Source organism: Chenopodium album, chromosome 21, assembly GCF_948465745.1.
Source record: "Chenopodium album chromosome 21, dcCheAlbu1.1, whole genome shotgun sequence".
Lineage (NCBI taxonomy): Eukaryota > Viridiplantae > Streptophyta > Magnoliopsida > Caryophyllales > Amaranthaceae > Chenopodium > Chenopodium album.
The window spans coordinates 6,727,353-6,742,708 of record NC_137854.1 but is presented as its reverse complement, the minus strand read 5'-3'; the positions used below and the strand labels follow the sequence as shown (position 1 = coordinate 6,742,708).

The following is a 15,356-nucleotide window of genomic DNA, read 5'->3' as shown; positions in this document are numbered from 1 at the left end:
GGGGTTTCGAGGCCTCGGGTTGTTGTTGTTGTTGTGATGAAGGTGATGGTTTGGCAAAGGTAATTTTCAAGTTGAAATTAGGGCTTCTCATAATGTAACACTCTCTTTGTATCTTGGATTTTGGTTCATCATCATCTTTGGTTGTAGCATTATTATTGTTTCGTTTGTTGTTGTTGTTGATGGTGGTGTTTTCTTGGGTTTCTGATTTCTCCATTGAAATCGATCGAGAAAGAAGAACGAAGAACAAGGTAAGAGAGAATGATTTCAACAAGAGAATGAATTGAATGAATGAAGCTATAATGCGTAATGAATTGAGTATATATAGGTAAAATGATGAATCAAGAGGAGTTCGGGATGATTTAGGAATGAACATACTTGATGAGCAAGCTCCCTAAAATATCTGTTTTAGTAGTAATATGATTGTTTCTAGGAAATAAAATCCAAAAGATTTTGTTCAAAAAGATTATATTCTTATTATAGGAATTAATATCTAAAAACCTAGATTAAGATAGAGAGATACTCTAAGATTCTAGGAACCTTATTAGTTTGAAAGCTAATAGACTACGAGTAGTATTAGTTAGCTGAGTGTTGTTAAATAAAAAAAAAAATCTGATCTTTTACAATGTGACGATATATATAATCTGATATTTACTCGGCTCATTCCTAATTAAATCTTTCAAAACCCTTTTTAGATACTCCCTCCGTTTTATAATGGTGTTCAGTTTTGACCCATCTTAGACCGCAAATATCTTTAATCCCATATTGGCAAAAATTATAAAATTAGATATTAATAATGTGCTCGCCAAGACGAATCAAACTAGATTCCACGTGATTATATTTTTTCTTATAGATTGAAAATTCTCTCATATTTTTTAAAGTCAAAAATTCCAAACAACAACATCATTATGGAACGGATTTAAAAATTATACAAGTAGTACTCAAGAAGTCAAGATATCAAAAGTGGTTATAAAAGTTACAGAGTACTAAGAAACTTTACAAATAATGGAGTACCTAGTAGTGTAGTATAATAGTAGTACAAATTAAATCGTAAGGAGTATTATAAAGAGTCGCGATCCTAGTTGATTGAGCTAGTACCTCTTATCTAATGATGCAAGGATCTTAGTAGCAGTTGCAATTAGGTTTGCTAAATTCAAGCTTATGTTGCTTAATATGTCTAGTTATAAAACAGTAATCATCATAATGCATGCTCATTTAGACCAACAGCATTATACATCAATAAATCATTATTCATTAATACAATTGACTTGTTACAAGAAGCAAATAAGCCACCAATTATTATTATCCACTCTTCAACATTATATAAGTTCTGAGGTTAACATTATGTCACCATTTTTTACATCTAATACTGATCAAATTAAATATTGATCAACATTTTAACAGTTAACAATTAATCTACTCTTCTGAGTTAATTTACCACTAATAAGATATGAATTCGATCAGAGTTGAGTTGCCAATGAAAGTATAGTCGTAGACTCGTAGTACTAATAATAATGATAACAGATTCAGATTCAACTATTCAAGGAAGTAAGTAAAGTTGAAAGAAAAAAATTAAACTGAAGAACAAATTAAACTTGATTTCTAACAAATCATAATAACCATCAAAACTAGGGTGTACTGTACTACAAGATTAAGAGATCAGATAACCCTCTTAATAATTAAACTAGACACTCATTATTACACATCAAAATAAATAAGCTAAAAACTCATAACAAAACAAATTAAACTAGATGTTTAGCATCTATTTAATTAATTTAAACTACCATAACCTTAATCAAGTTAATGCTAGCTTCATGCATATAGTAGCTCTAATGGATAACATTAAATTAAACTAAACCATTTTTTGTAATGTAATAATAATCCCATGCATAATACTGATTATAGAGACAGTGAGAGGTCTATACTTTTTCCACCTGAATGCTGGTGTTGCTGCTGGTGGTGATGATTCTCCAGGGCAATAGGAGTCAGCATGACCGCGGCCGGTGGTGGCGGAGTGTGCTCCATACCACCCATACCCATACCCATTGGATTATAAAACCCGCCACCGGTACCGGTACCAGCAGCATCATCAAAGTAACCACAATGAGGTGGCGCCACCACTGGACCACCGCACCCACAACCACAAGCAGAACCAGGAGCAGAATTAGGAAAATAAAATCCAGCTGCATCAGAATGTAGAGGTGCAGAACCATACACCGCCTCCATTAATCCATTGTTATTAGTATTAATAACATGATTATTATTATTATTATTATTAGTAGAATGATTAACCTCAAAATTAGTACACCCTCCTCCTTTACTTGCATTACCATATCCAAACCCGTATCCGTATCCGTACCCGTAAGAATATAAACACCCATCTCCAAACCCAGAACTCACCGGAAAACCTGCAGCGGCGGTGTTGGTGGCGGCGGCGGCTAACTGTTGGTGGGAAAACAGAGTAGCAGGAAAGTAAAGAGACCCACCTCCACCTACAGCTCCACCTCCTACGCTTCCTCCGGCTTGAACGACGTCGTCTTCAATGGAATAGTAGGTGTTATTGGGGGTGTTAGAGGCGGCGGAGGTGGGGGATTCCGACGACAAAAGACGGCGAGCGGCGGCTCTTTGAGCTTTATGGGCATTTTGATGGCCACCCAAAGCTTGAGAAGAAGTGAAGGTTCTAGAACAATAATTGCAGCTGAAAACTCTGTTATTATTATCACTGCAACACTTCTTCATTTTGGGTTCTTTTCTGGGTTTTTCTTCGTAAATGGAGAGAGATGAAGAGTTGTTACTGTAGTAAGAAGGGTATTTTAGGAATTCATACAAGCTTCCATGGATAATAATACTGTTATTGTTATTATTATAATCTGAATTATCCCCCATTTTTGGAGTTGAGTTTGAGATGAAACTGATCAAATAAGCTGATGAGTATAGTAGTAATGATTAGGAAGAAGATGAAGAAGAAAAGAGAGAGAAAATATGAGAGTTTTGGATTTGTTAAGAGGATTTTATAGAGAGAGAAAGAGGGGTTTAGGTGTCCTTGGTTTTGTGCTGCAGTGATTCCAACAAATTCCAATTATTCCCAAATTCCGTTATCTAATTTTGTCTTTAGCTTCATTGTGCAGAGGAAAATGTTATTGGTTCTTTGAGATCAGATTATATCATTCATGACCATTTTAACCTTCATTCTCCAATATTCTTGTGATAATGGTTGTTGATGTATAATACTCCGTAACAACTTTTAAATGTCCGTGTCTAACTTGTAATTAATTTTCTTGTGTTAATTTGTCCGAAATAAAAGTATTACTAGACATTAGATAGAGTACGTAAAAAAAAGTAAAAGTGTTACTACGTAAGTACGTATATATGTATATATCAACGTGACTATTAATGACGAGTAAGATATGGAGTTACATTAGGCAAAAGGATACCGGAGGGAATGAACTCATGATGGAAGTAGGTAAGAGAGAGTGCATGCACAATTTGCACATACACCTGAATACCTGATGATGATGAATAGAGTACTAAAAAGATCAAAGATATGAAAAGAAAAAGGACAAAAAGTGAGAAGTAGTAGTACAAATTAAAAGCACGTCGTCAAGTGAAGTTGGAGGGCGCCCCCTCCCTTCCCCCCACTCCAAGTTTCTGTAATTTTGCAGGTAGCCTGTCAGTTTTCATCTTATTCTCTCTCTTTCTCTCTCTGTCCGTACAAATTGGAATGTAAGCAAATCAAAGGAGAGAACTCCACGTGGCCCAATCACAATAACTTATAACCATATTTTTTTTCATTCAAATTTTTCGAAAAATTAGAGAATGGTTAATCTAGGTCCATGAAATTGTGAAATCAATTAACAATTAGCATATGATATCACTTACTTTATACTTGGACGAGAAGATTTATGGAATTAGTGTTATTAATCTAATATAGTGCAAATTAGCAAATGTAAACAAAGGACTCGTTACAAAAAGGTGTTTAAATAGTAGGAATGTTTTTTGCGTTAATATAATTCTTTCGAGAAGATAATGTTGCTACGATTGTATGGAGAGAGTTTTAAAGAAGGTGATAGGTGTCGGGGTCATGTTTTATAATGTATGTTGTACATTGCATGAGAATGGAAGGAGATACATATGTCATGCATATAAGGTATGGGTAAGGGGGGTCTTATACTATAAGCTCTTGTAATTTCACTAGATATTAATTGAAATTGACTATACATCTTTATTACTTTACATCATTATTTCCTGAATACTCCGTACTAGTATAAAAATGTTTGTAAATTATACATAATATCTAATTAGCTCACTAATCACTATATATAATTCATCATTAGTTTAAACATGTGTGAAACGATCCAAATTCCCTAGTTGTGGAAGAATCAACTTGAATTTTGGTGCCTATGTTAAGGTCGCATTCCAAGGTGTTAGGATTTTAGAGCCCTAACACATAAAGCAACCCCTCCCCCAATCCCCCTCAACTTCATTGTGACCCATTATTTTGTTTTTTGTCGGCTTAAATAGTAAAACAATCTGTGTTTTTTTTCAACTCAGTTACTATTGATGTATAAATTAGAATATGTTAGTGAATATAACAAAAAGGTAAATTAAGTAAGAATGAATATGTACGGAAAAAATTCTTTAAAAAATATGTACGGAAAAAATACGTGGTATTGTTTTTATTTCTGCTAAGTAATGTACATGTAATAATTAAAACATGGTTTGGTACATTGGTACCAAAATAAAACCCACCAAATATTTCCCTTTAAAGGCTTTAACTTGATTTCCTGAAGTTGCATTACAAGCCTTCTTCTTCTCTTTAGCTTTCCTTTAGTTGATGGGCCTGACAAATTTGGGCCTTTCTTATTGGGCCGACCATTCAAGGTTAGAGCAATAGGCCAAGAGGTATAACCGTATAGCTCAATGATAAAAGTCCATAGCACACAACAAGCAAACTATCAGAATATAAAATAAATTGTGAAATTTATTAAAGTAGTATTCAGCTGTACAGAAGAAAGTAAGCTTAAGAAGACTCCAAGTTGGAATCATTATGATTTATGATGATGTAGAGATTTACAATATGTACAGAGTCAGAATAAGGAGATCAATCGCCGAAGTCGTAATACTTTGGATCTGCTGGGTAATGGTATTCCACATTCAACTGCAACCACAACATCAATAACTTAACTATCAGAAGAAGCTCAATGCATAACAAAGCTAAGACATTAACTTAGCAAACAAAACATCAAAAAGTTACTATGGGAAGAAGCTCTATTCGTAGCAAACACATTATCACAGTAAACCTTATAATGACAAATGGAACTATGGAAGTAGGTGTTCTCTTCCAAATCAATCTTACTCAGAAAAACTATAGCCATTGCCCATTTCGAAGTAGTACTTTGGAGCAAACATTTAGATGTGACATTTCTACACTCAGAACTGACTTAACAGCAAACTTCAGCCACTCGGATTTGAGCAAAGTACTTCTCAAGGTTTCTATGGTTAATGCATTCGCGCAAATATTTGTGCTGATGTTAATGGAAGTTTAAAACTACTCATGAGATTTGAAGAAAAATATTCCAACTAGAAGCAAAAATATATACAGTACTTAATAAGCTTAATTCGAAGCTTTGTTGTAGGCCATAATTTAAAACTACTCACAAGTGAAGCAAAAAAAGTTCAAACCATAACCATATAGTAATGACACATACCTTGCCTTCATCGGAATCAGTATGCCTTTGAGGGAATACAACTCTCATGTCATTGTACAAGTAAAATCTCCTTTCCCGTTCATTTTCTCCAGAATTACCTCTTGGAGAACATTTCTTTAGTGGAGGACACATGAAACGAAGATGCAGAGCATATCGTAGGGTTCCAGAACCATTAATGTTCTCTTTAACCTTAAATGAACCAAGTGAGGCTTTCTTCTCACTTGCATTACTCACACCCTGGTAGACAGTTTCATGGCAAGTGTTTTGACATTCACTTTTGTAGCCACTACAAGCGATGCCCATCTCTCTTAAATTATTACACACACCGTGTCGTTCTTTCCCCATAGAATCTGCTAAATTAGATAATCCATGACCTTTGACTGGAAAAGAGGATCTTGTACTACTGTTTGTATATCTTGGGTTCTCTTCACATGCAATTCTTGATGGTGTGTCCAGTCCTGCTGAAGAATTCTTATCTGAAGCTCCTATGATCCTCTCCCTCACCGTCCTCTCACAGGATTTATGTTGTTCAGGTTCCGCAGAAATTTTAGTAGTTTCAAGCGTGATCCTTTGGCGCATGAATGTCTGTGTCAATGAGAACAAAATGAAGCAAAATAAGGAATATGATCTAACCAAACTACAAAACAAGATTGGCTCCTAATACTTATTATAATCTCTTTCATTGCCTAGATCAACATTGAGAATTGTGAGGCTCAATTCTATAAAAAGGAAGCAGTACCTTCAGTTACATCCAGGCATCCAGCAGTACACAAAACAGTAATTGTCAACACATATTGTTAAAGAAATAACGGATCTAAATTACAAAGACAATACACGGAAACAAGCAGAATAGCCCCATACTCAATACTACTATCCAGATAAGTAAGCAGTGGAACAAGATGCAGATCATAAAAGCAAATGTTTGGAAATTCACACATAATTCTCCATCCAACTATTACTAAAAAAAGAAAAGATCCAATATATACAAAAACAAAAGGATAAACACACGGAATTGATGTGGAAAACAGAACAAGGGATAAACCATTAAACTACAATCCACCAGTATCATAAATGAATCCTTAATTACTGATAACATCAAAACCACAACCTCATATAGTGGATCTTCAAAGTTCAAACCATATATACCTCCATTATTGCACATCTAATATACATGTCTCACCCTAGAGCCACCCCAAAAGCTTGTAGGCACTCAAACTTGCAACACCTATTCAAAACATATGCACGCACTAACATCCAAAAATCCCTCAACCTATAAACTTATAATAATAACCTCGCTATTTTTCACACAATTTGTGTCTTCCTAGCTCTACAACTCTTGCAATGCACTATGTCTGCCTCTGACTAACCACTTTCTTCACAAACCAAGATAATCTTTGTCATATGAGGGCCCCTCATATTACCACCTAATCCAACCACATATCAGCTTGCACTTGTTTCCTAGCAAGATGTTATAGTGCCATAAAACTTTATAGGCTCTAACCAGTAATAAGCAGAAGAACATAAATTTCACCTTGGTACCAGAGGGCATGTCACTCAGATCATAGTTGCAAAAGAAGGTATGAATAGGGGTTTTTTCCGGATTGCTGAGAACCTGAAGAAAGAAGTCAAATACAATATTCAGAAATTCAGAACAAAATTGCTATACAATTTCTTTTAGAAAACAAAATCCAAGAACAGCACAGACTTGTAATAAAAGTTAACACAGAAAGATGAAAGTGCAAGTCCAACAACAAAATACCAGCTGTATCCGTCCTTTCATGGGAATGCGCAGTCGATTTTTGTCAACTCGCGCATCATTATTGCTAAGACTTCTTTGGAACTTGTGGCCATAAATCCCACTGGAAGCAGCTCTACTTGGAAGATCTATGGATGCATAGTAGAGTAAGTAGCTATCTCCATCCACACTGGTAACAGAAAATGGAAGTTTCTGCGACTTTGGTGAGAAATTCCCCCGGGTAACACTTAGAACAGCTAGGAAGCCATCAAGTTTCTAACCAAAGACAAATATAAATGTAAGCTTAATAGAATATTAGAAGCCATTACTTTCTAAAAAATACAATAGGCAGAAACCTGAAGATCAAAGTAGTGTACCAACCTGATAGACACTGTCAATGGGGAATCTACCAGACAAAAGAGATTCCTCAAATGAGCCAACCAAAGACCTCCGCACACAATGTCTACTCAAAGTTCTAATTGGCTTTCTGCTTTGAAGATTAGGGACCAAATCAGGAAAAAATGGCCAGATGAACCCCCCCGAAGAATCCAATGATGACGGCCGAAAGTCTTCTTTCGGTAAACTAGTGACATTGCACCCCTCTTTTTCAGTAGAAATGGGTGTGCCAACATCAGGTCCATCAAGTGACAGTCTAATACTACTAATTGCTGTATATTCACTCTCTAACTGTCTTCTAATAGTCCTAAACCCATCTGCAGCTTCCATCCTATCACAAGATTTCCGACCAAGTGGAGAAGATGGAAGGGAATGGGAGGTCATTTTTTCCATGCATAAAAAGTTACCCCCAGCATGACTTCTTACTACGCTAGACTTTTCCAGTTTGCTAAGTCCATTAGAGGATAAAAAAACATCAGATGATTCCTGGTCTAGTGGTGATGGGCCATCAACCAAAATGTATGAGGCCTTTCTACCACCTACATAAGATGCATTTATCCGCTCTCTGCAGTAAGAGTACGATGAGATTGGGGTACTTAATTGATCCTTCAATCCAGAATTATCTACTTTATGGTTTTGAATCCCTGCACTACATGTTTTTTCAGTAGTGACAGGAGACAGCATCCCATATTCCAGGTTTAAAACATCGCCTTTGCAGTTATCAGGGATCATCAATTGGCTCAAGGGTGACAACATTCGCTTTCGAAGTGTTACACCACTTGAGCTAGTATCATTCACAGCACGATCAACTTCAACAGAAGCACTACTGTTACTCAATTCATCACATCGTACAGTTTCATTTGCTTGAAATCCAACAATCCTAGAAACAGGAGTAGCATCCACCTCCTGCTTAGCATTGCAGCAGCCAACACCCTCTTTCCCAAATTTCACTCTGGGGATATAAAGCACAATATCTCTATTTCTTCTTAGCATTAAGGAGTCATCAGAAGTACCTACACCCTTGTCTCCATTCTTAGAGAATTCTCGCCTTGGAGATATTGACGAATTCCCACATAATGAGCTTACATGTTCCCCACACAACCCATCCCGGTCACATGTGCTCACACTGCTATAATGGGTAAGCTGGTTCAATTGTGCCAGACGTTCCTCATTAGACCCACTAGAGGATACTTGAGGCAAACCCATTGTGAAGCTTACTACTTTACTAGTACTACTATGAAAATAAAAAATAAATCCAAATTGAAGGCTCAATCTTTTAGTTCCTCAACCTATCTATTGCAGTGGTCCATTAATTCAATCATCGCTTAATTTTCCAAATGAGCAACCCTTTAGATACCTCAAGCCACCCTAAAGAATTGGATTCCATTTTATGGTTTTCCAAAAACTAAACATTCACACAATTACCACCCTTAAGTCTTCAACCATAAATCAACAAACAACGGCACATAGATGTCCAATGCAATCTAATTATTCGACCATAAATAAAAGTCCAAATCATTATCACCTCAAAGACCTTAAGCAATAGAGCTTACACAAGCCATGGTCATTTGTACCTGCAAATGTATCACAATACTTTAAAAATTGCGCATAATAATGGAACTCAAATTCAATGAAAGTTCAAGCAACCCCAATACACCAAACATTATACAGAAGCTACAAAAGTTAACACCACATACACCTCAGAAATTAGGCTCTTACAGTCTATAATATAACTACGAATTCGCTACATAATCAAGAATCAAATGCAATACAATCCAATAAACTCCAATCTCATATATTATTAACAAGAAGACAATTTTATCACATAAAAACAGCCCCAACAAACTTCATATAATGTAACATTAATAGATAAAAAAACAACTAAATTAACATGGTAATAAATTTGCAAGACTAACTTAAACAAGACAGCAATTATTCCCAGCCTATTACAGCTCCCAGCAATCAGATTAAGCTTTAATCAATTCAAAAAATAAACAAAAAAATTTCAAATTAATTTCCCAAGAACAATCAACCCAATTTAAAGTGATAAATTAATCAAACAAATCAAAAGTATCACATAATAAAATTAAACAACCCGTGTAAAAAATCAAAGAACAGAAGAAACCCAGATACACACGCACCAAATTTAGAAGCCATTTTTAACCAAACTAATAAAAATCCATGAAAATCAGCTACAAATAAAAAAATAAATTTGAATTGAAAGGAAAGAAAAGATGAAATCAAAAAGAAAGAGATAGAAGTAAGAACTGGTAAAGTGAAATGGGTTGAATTTTCTGCTTTTTCTTGCGTCGCTTTGAAGAGGCAGAAGGTTGAAAAAATGGGATTGCGGTTTTCGACATAACCATTACTTCTTCTTCTTGTATGTTCTCTCTCTCTCTTTTATCCTCTGTATTTTTTTAATGTTTGTTTATCTGTAATTTCTGTATCAATTTGCCCATTGATTTTAATTGCCTTTTCTTTTTCTCTTTTGCCTTTCTTTTTACTCTTTCTTTTTGTTAACTTATTAATTTTTATTACCTCCATTTTATAATATTCAAGCACCTAAAGTATTTCATTCTTGTTTGATTCGTAGACTAGTCATAATACCTCCATTTTATAATGTTTTACTCCGTAATTTATTTTAGTTCATTATATAATGTTCTCAACATATTTGTTGTTGGGCAAACTTCTTTTAATACCTTACCCGATCCTTACTCTAATATTTGTACATTTTTTAAAAGACTAGGTAATATTTATACATTTTAATTGATTTGTTAATATTGATTTTTTTTTTAATTTTTTTTTAGGAATATTGAGTTTTTTATTAAACACTCTTGCTCTTACCTTATTCATCTTGTTTTTACATCCATCCAAATTTTAAACCAATTGCACATCATTTTGTATTAGGTGAATATTTCAATAACCATATTATTGTGAGATCTAATAAGTTGACATAAAGCTAGTATATTTCAAGTAAAAAGGATTCACCACTTGACTTCTTCAATAGGGCAACAATTCTTGAATTTAAGGCATGGAACACCATCTTTTACTTTTGTCAAACTTGAGTTTAAATTAAAGGTTCTTCAAAATCAACACCATCATCTTGCCCATATTGAAATTAATAGCTCTTATGGTTAAAGTTGTAAACATTGGTCATTTTCTTATTGATGAGACGGATACATTATTTTAATTCGTTTTTATTCATTATTTTTCCAAAAATAAATTTAATATACTTTCTTTATTCCTTAATAATCGAGTGTCCAAAAATTATTTCTAATTTCATGTGTGGACCGTGTAGCATATAATATTAGCTTGATTAAAAAATATCCATTAGTACCCATGACCCAATACCTTATTAAGCTATTGACTAGCCATATTTGGACGACACGTGGCATACAATGTGGCTAGGTAGCAAACTACGTTGACACGAGAAGATGAAGAAGAGGCAACAAACGACACGACAGTGGCTAATTCCAAGCATATTTGGATAACATAACATGATTGCACACCTTACTTTGTACTATACTCATTTAGTTTAATCATAGGGAATTTATAGATATTGTAATACTGAAACTCTAGAATGTGGTGTGTGCGATTGGAACATTTCGTTTGCCTAATTGCATTATTATAGAATTCCTAAGTACGGAATGTTATTATTAGTTTCTTTCTAATACTACCTCCGTTTCGTATTAGTTGCAACTTTGGAATATTTTATATCTCACAAATAATACCCTAAAGTTGCAACTAATAAGAAACGGAGGTAGTAATAAAGATTATTAGATTTTACAATCGGTATTGTTAAGAATCATAAATCATGATAATGAGCTTTTGAATAAACTTCTACAGAAAGTCTTATGTCATCCTCATAGTGATGTGAGTGCATGATTATTATCTCATTTTATTCGAAAATTTTCATTATATTCCATTACCACATATCAATTGAGAGGTGGTATTGAATGATAATGAATGTTTTGAAGGAAAAACACGTGTTTGGTTATAAAGTTAATGGCCTTGATAATAAACAATGTGCAAATTTTTTATCATTCTATTTCCATGTGATTACTTATTAATGTGTCGTCTATATTTTATCTAACATGTTTGTTTTTAAGAGATCTTATTCATCTTAATATCCAACCGTTTGTTTTTGTTTATCTAACATGTTTGCTCTCATGCTTGTTTAATAACGTATGAAATTAAGTTTGAGGATAAAATTGTAATTGGATTTCAGGATGAGCTAGGTTGCTACTTGCAGGGAGGATTGGATTAAACTAGATGTAGGGTTCGTGATTGCAAAAGAACAGCCACTTGTCTTGATAATAAGGTTGAATAAAAATCTAATTTTAGAATCACTTGCCTTGAATTAATATTTTCATATCGTTGTTATTGGTTTCAACATGGAGCTACTTTAAGCCCAAACCCTTTAAGTTCAAGTATTGGGCCGGCCCATGATTCTTTACTTTTTGGAGTTATCAGCCCAATTCACTTCCTCACCCAAACTTAGTTCACGGATCTTGGATACGGGTTGTTGGGTTATATCCGGAACAATTAGATTTCCTATGTAGGGGTTATATTTTAAGGGTAATGTTATATATAGCCCTTAGGGCTACATTTAAGCATTAAATATACTCTTGAAAATTGTATAAAATTAGAAATTTATGACAAAAACACGCGCAAATCAGTGTAACTAGTGTGTTTTTGTCATGAATTCTGAAATTTAAACTATTTTCTAGAGTATTTTTAATGCTTATATATAGCCCTTAGGGCTATGTATAACATTTTCCTATTTGTAATTGGATATCTTATTAAAGTTTTTTCGTAAATTGGTATTGTATATTAATTTGGAACTCGAGGATTTATGGGTTTTCTTTTTCGCTTAGAGAGAACCACATAATTTTTAAATGACATAATTGTAAATAGATCTAAATGCTTTTTAGATTTTTAACCAGTTAGATTAGTTAATATCCCATAAGTTGAATATTTATACAGTATAAAACTTCACATCATGTGATATTATTATATGTCAAGTACTCGTAATTCTCAGTAATTGTTGTATGTGTATCTTTAGTTTCACATCATAATTGCATCAAAATAAAAAATTATGAAAAGAGTAGTTTGGTACCATAGAAAAGAATACGGAGTCGCAAATCAAAACTAAAAATTTGGTACCATAGAAAAGATAGCAAACGAGTGAACGACCCATGTTCAGATTGAGCCGTCGTCTTTATCTATGTTACACAAAAGATCAGGTCCAATTCAATTGTGTGGCCCATTACATCAAATGGGCGTTAAACAATCTGGAGCAACCTTTTCAAATTCAAACACTCCCACGTTAAATGCAAGTTTGCAACAATGTGAATTTCATTATTTCATATACTAGTATTTTTTTTTTTTAATTAAAGCTTAGAGGGTGATATCCAAGACTTGTGATCTAAAATTTTCCTTACATTTCTATTGATATATTATTATTAAAATATGGAGTACAATATAGAAGTATCAACTAAGTGTTGACGACTTGACGTAGTAGTACGGAATGAATCTTCCAATCTTGAGATTGGAGAATGGAAATCAACCCCAGTGACCAGTAAGAACACTTTGAGGGTAAAAATTGTTTTAACCCTTGTTCTTACCTTACAAAAATAAACATATTAACTCTTCTAAACTCTTACTAATAAAATTCTTACTGTATATACCACATCAGTTTCACATTTTTTTGCAACTTTAAAGGGTGCATAGACTCTAGGCAAAATTTGTTTGTGAGTGTAAGATAACGAGAGAAAAATAGAAATGCATGTGATGAGAAGATAAATAGAGAGAAATGACAACCTATTAAGGAAAGAAAACATTAATTGTAAATAATGTGTAGCATCCATTTTTAACCGAAGTTGTAAAAAATATGAAACGGATGTAGTATTTGAAATTATTGACAAGCTTGACAATCAAACCGTTGCATTAAACCGAAGCGGATGAAGTAGTCCGCCCAATTATTATCCCAATCTACAAGCATCTAGATCACTACATACGCAAAATTGATTTCTGATCCAATTATGATATGTGGTTGATATGACACGGTGTTACGTGTTTATGTTTTTTTAGAATTTTCAAACAAAAACCAATGCATTTGATATTTTTGTGTTATAAAAATCAGAATCTTAAGATAGGGATCTTTTTATATCATCTGTGGGTCTTCCAAGTGGCCTTTCTATGTGATGTCATTTGTTGTTGATAATTCATATCATTTGGAATCTTTTAATAAGAGGATGATAATAATTCAAACAGATTCTTATTGTATTATCTCAATTCACAAGCTAGATAAAAAGGCATGACAATTGTTACGGAGTAAGTACTACTACTTTGAAAGGGATTAGATGATATTTGTAGCATTAATCAATAATCACTTTCTATAGGTTTTTTTTTTTTTTTTTTTTTTTTTTTTTTGGAGGAAAAACGAGCACAGTATTATGTATATAGTATTATGTATTTCGTTATCAACCAAATTAGGCTTTTATCTCCAATAATAATGTTTTTAGCTAAAGGTGGTCCGTGGTTGCCTATTGATCGGTCAATCTGAATCCGCATAACCTTAAATTAGTTATTCGGTGAATCATAATCATTAATTAGTGACCGGTCACCTTTCATTAACATCAATCAACATTAATTTGATAGAAGTATTAAATCAATACATATAGTTTAATACTTTATATTTAGACTGAGATTGTTCAGTTGGACACCTAATTTGAAATGTTTATTTATTCCTTACCTTAAATATTACATCGAAATTGCTTAAACTAGAATAGCTCGTGGCCTCACGCACAAAGTTAATGTATAACTATGTATACTATTAATTGTTTTATGGTGATCACAAGCAACTGGTTCCTTCAATCACAAGCACGTACATGGATAATTAAACTTCACTTCAACTAAAAATGAAGATGTGTTACATTCCAATACATCATGTACGTACACTGGTTGGCAATCACAAGCTTAAAGACTTTAAACAGCAAAGTACAAAAAATATTGCATATACAAAAACCTTCAAAATTTGATCAATATGTACTATATATGTAGTATGTACAAATTAAGTACAACAAAATTGTATCTTTTTTAGATTTATTATAAGCAGTCAATTCATTGAAATATATAAATAAGGATTAATCAGGCTAGCTAAGTCACCATCTAAGTGAGTTACATAATTATAGCATGTAGGAGTTGTTAAAGTAGCATTGGAATCTTTTTAACAACACCCCCTCCAATCAGCTTTAATTTACTAAGAGCAATCAGATTAAGATGCTGAATTATTGATCAACCCCATCCATAATTGATTAGAGTACCAGTATATATTCTATACTTTTTCCGGGAACTATATACTGTACAATTAATGTTCTTCCTTGGTGCCTTTTTGTTTGAAAGCTTTAATTAAATGTGTGAAAAACTCTTAAATACGAAGAATACTTGATACAGTAAGTACGTACTAGAAAAAATAAAACAAAAAACATATTCATTTGAGATCTTATTTGATTTTG

General features: G+C 33.5%; 1 protein-coding gene across 2 annotated transcripts; it reads right to left on the bottom strand.

Moving 5' to 3' along the window:
- Positions 1-4,950: 4,950 nt before the first annotated feature.
- LOC145602009 (uncharacterized) lies at positions 4,951-10,350 on the bottom strand. Of its 2 annotated transcripts, none has more exons than XM_081658118.1 (6): positions 10,105-10,350; positions 7,822-9,410; positions 7,465-7,716; positions 7,237-7,317; positions 5,706-6,290; positions 4,951-5,155 (listed from the first exon to the last, which is right to left on the bottom strand). In XM_081658118.1, exons 2-6 carry the CDS (start codon positions 9,040-9,042, stop codon positions 5,099-5,101), a joined length of 2,196 nt encoding a protein of 731 aa, XP_081514244.1. In that variant the 5' UTR covers positions 9,043-9,410; positions 10,105-10,350; the 3' UTR covers positions 4,951-5,098. The 2 variants fall into 2 exon arrangements, with proteins under 2 accessions (XP_081514244.1, XP_081514245.1); XM_081658119.1 differs by lacking the exon at positions 10,105-10,350 and adding an exon at positions 9,978-10,104.
- Positions 10,351-15,356: the final 5,006 nt, after the last annotated feature.

Excerpts from the sequence above, each read along its gene's own strand:
- LOC145602009 (XM_081658118.1), bottom strand. The coding sequence starts at position 9,042 with ATGGGTTTGCCTCAAGTATCCTCTAGTGGGTCTAATGAGGAACGTCTG. Across the intron at positions 7,318-7,464 it reads TGAAAGGACGGATACAGCTG|GTTCTCAGCAATCCGGAAAA; the intron begins GTATTTTGTTGT and ends TTCTTTCTTCAG. Across the intron at positions 5,156-5,705 it reads CTGATTCCGATGAAGGCAAG|TTGAATGTGGAATACCATTA; the intron begins GTATGTGTCATT and ends TTGTGGTTGCAG.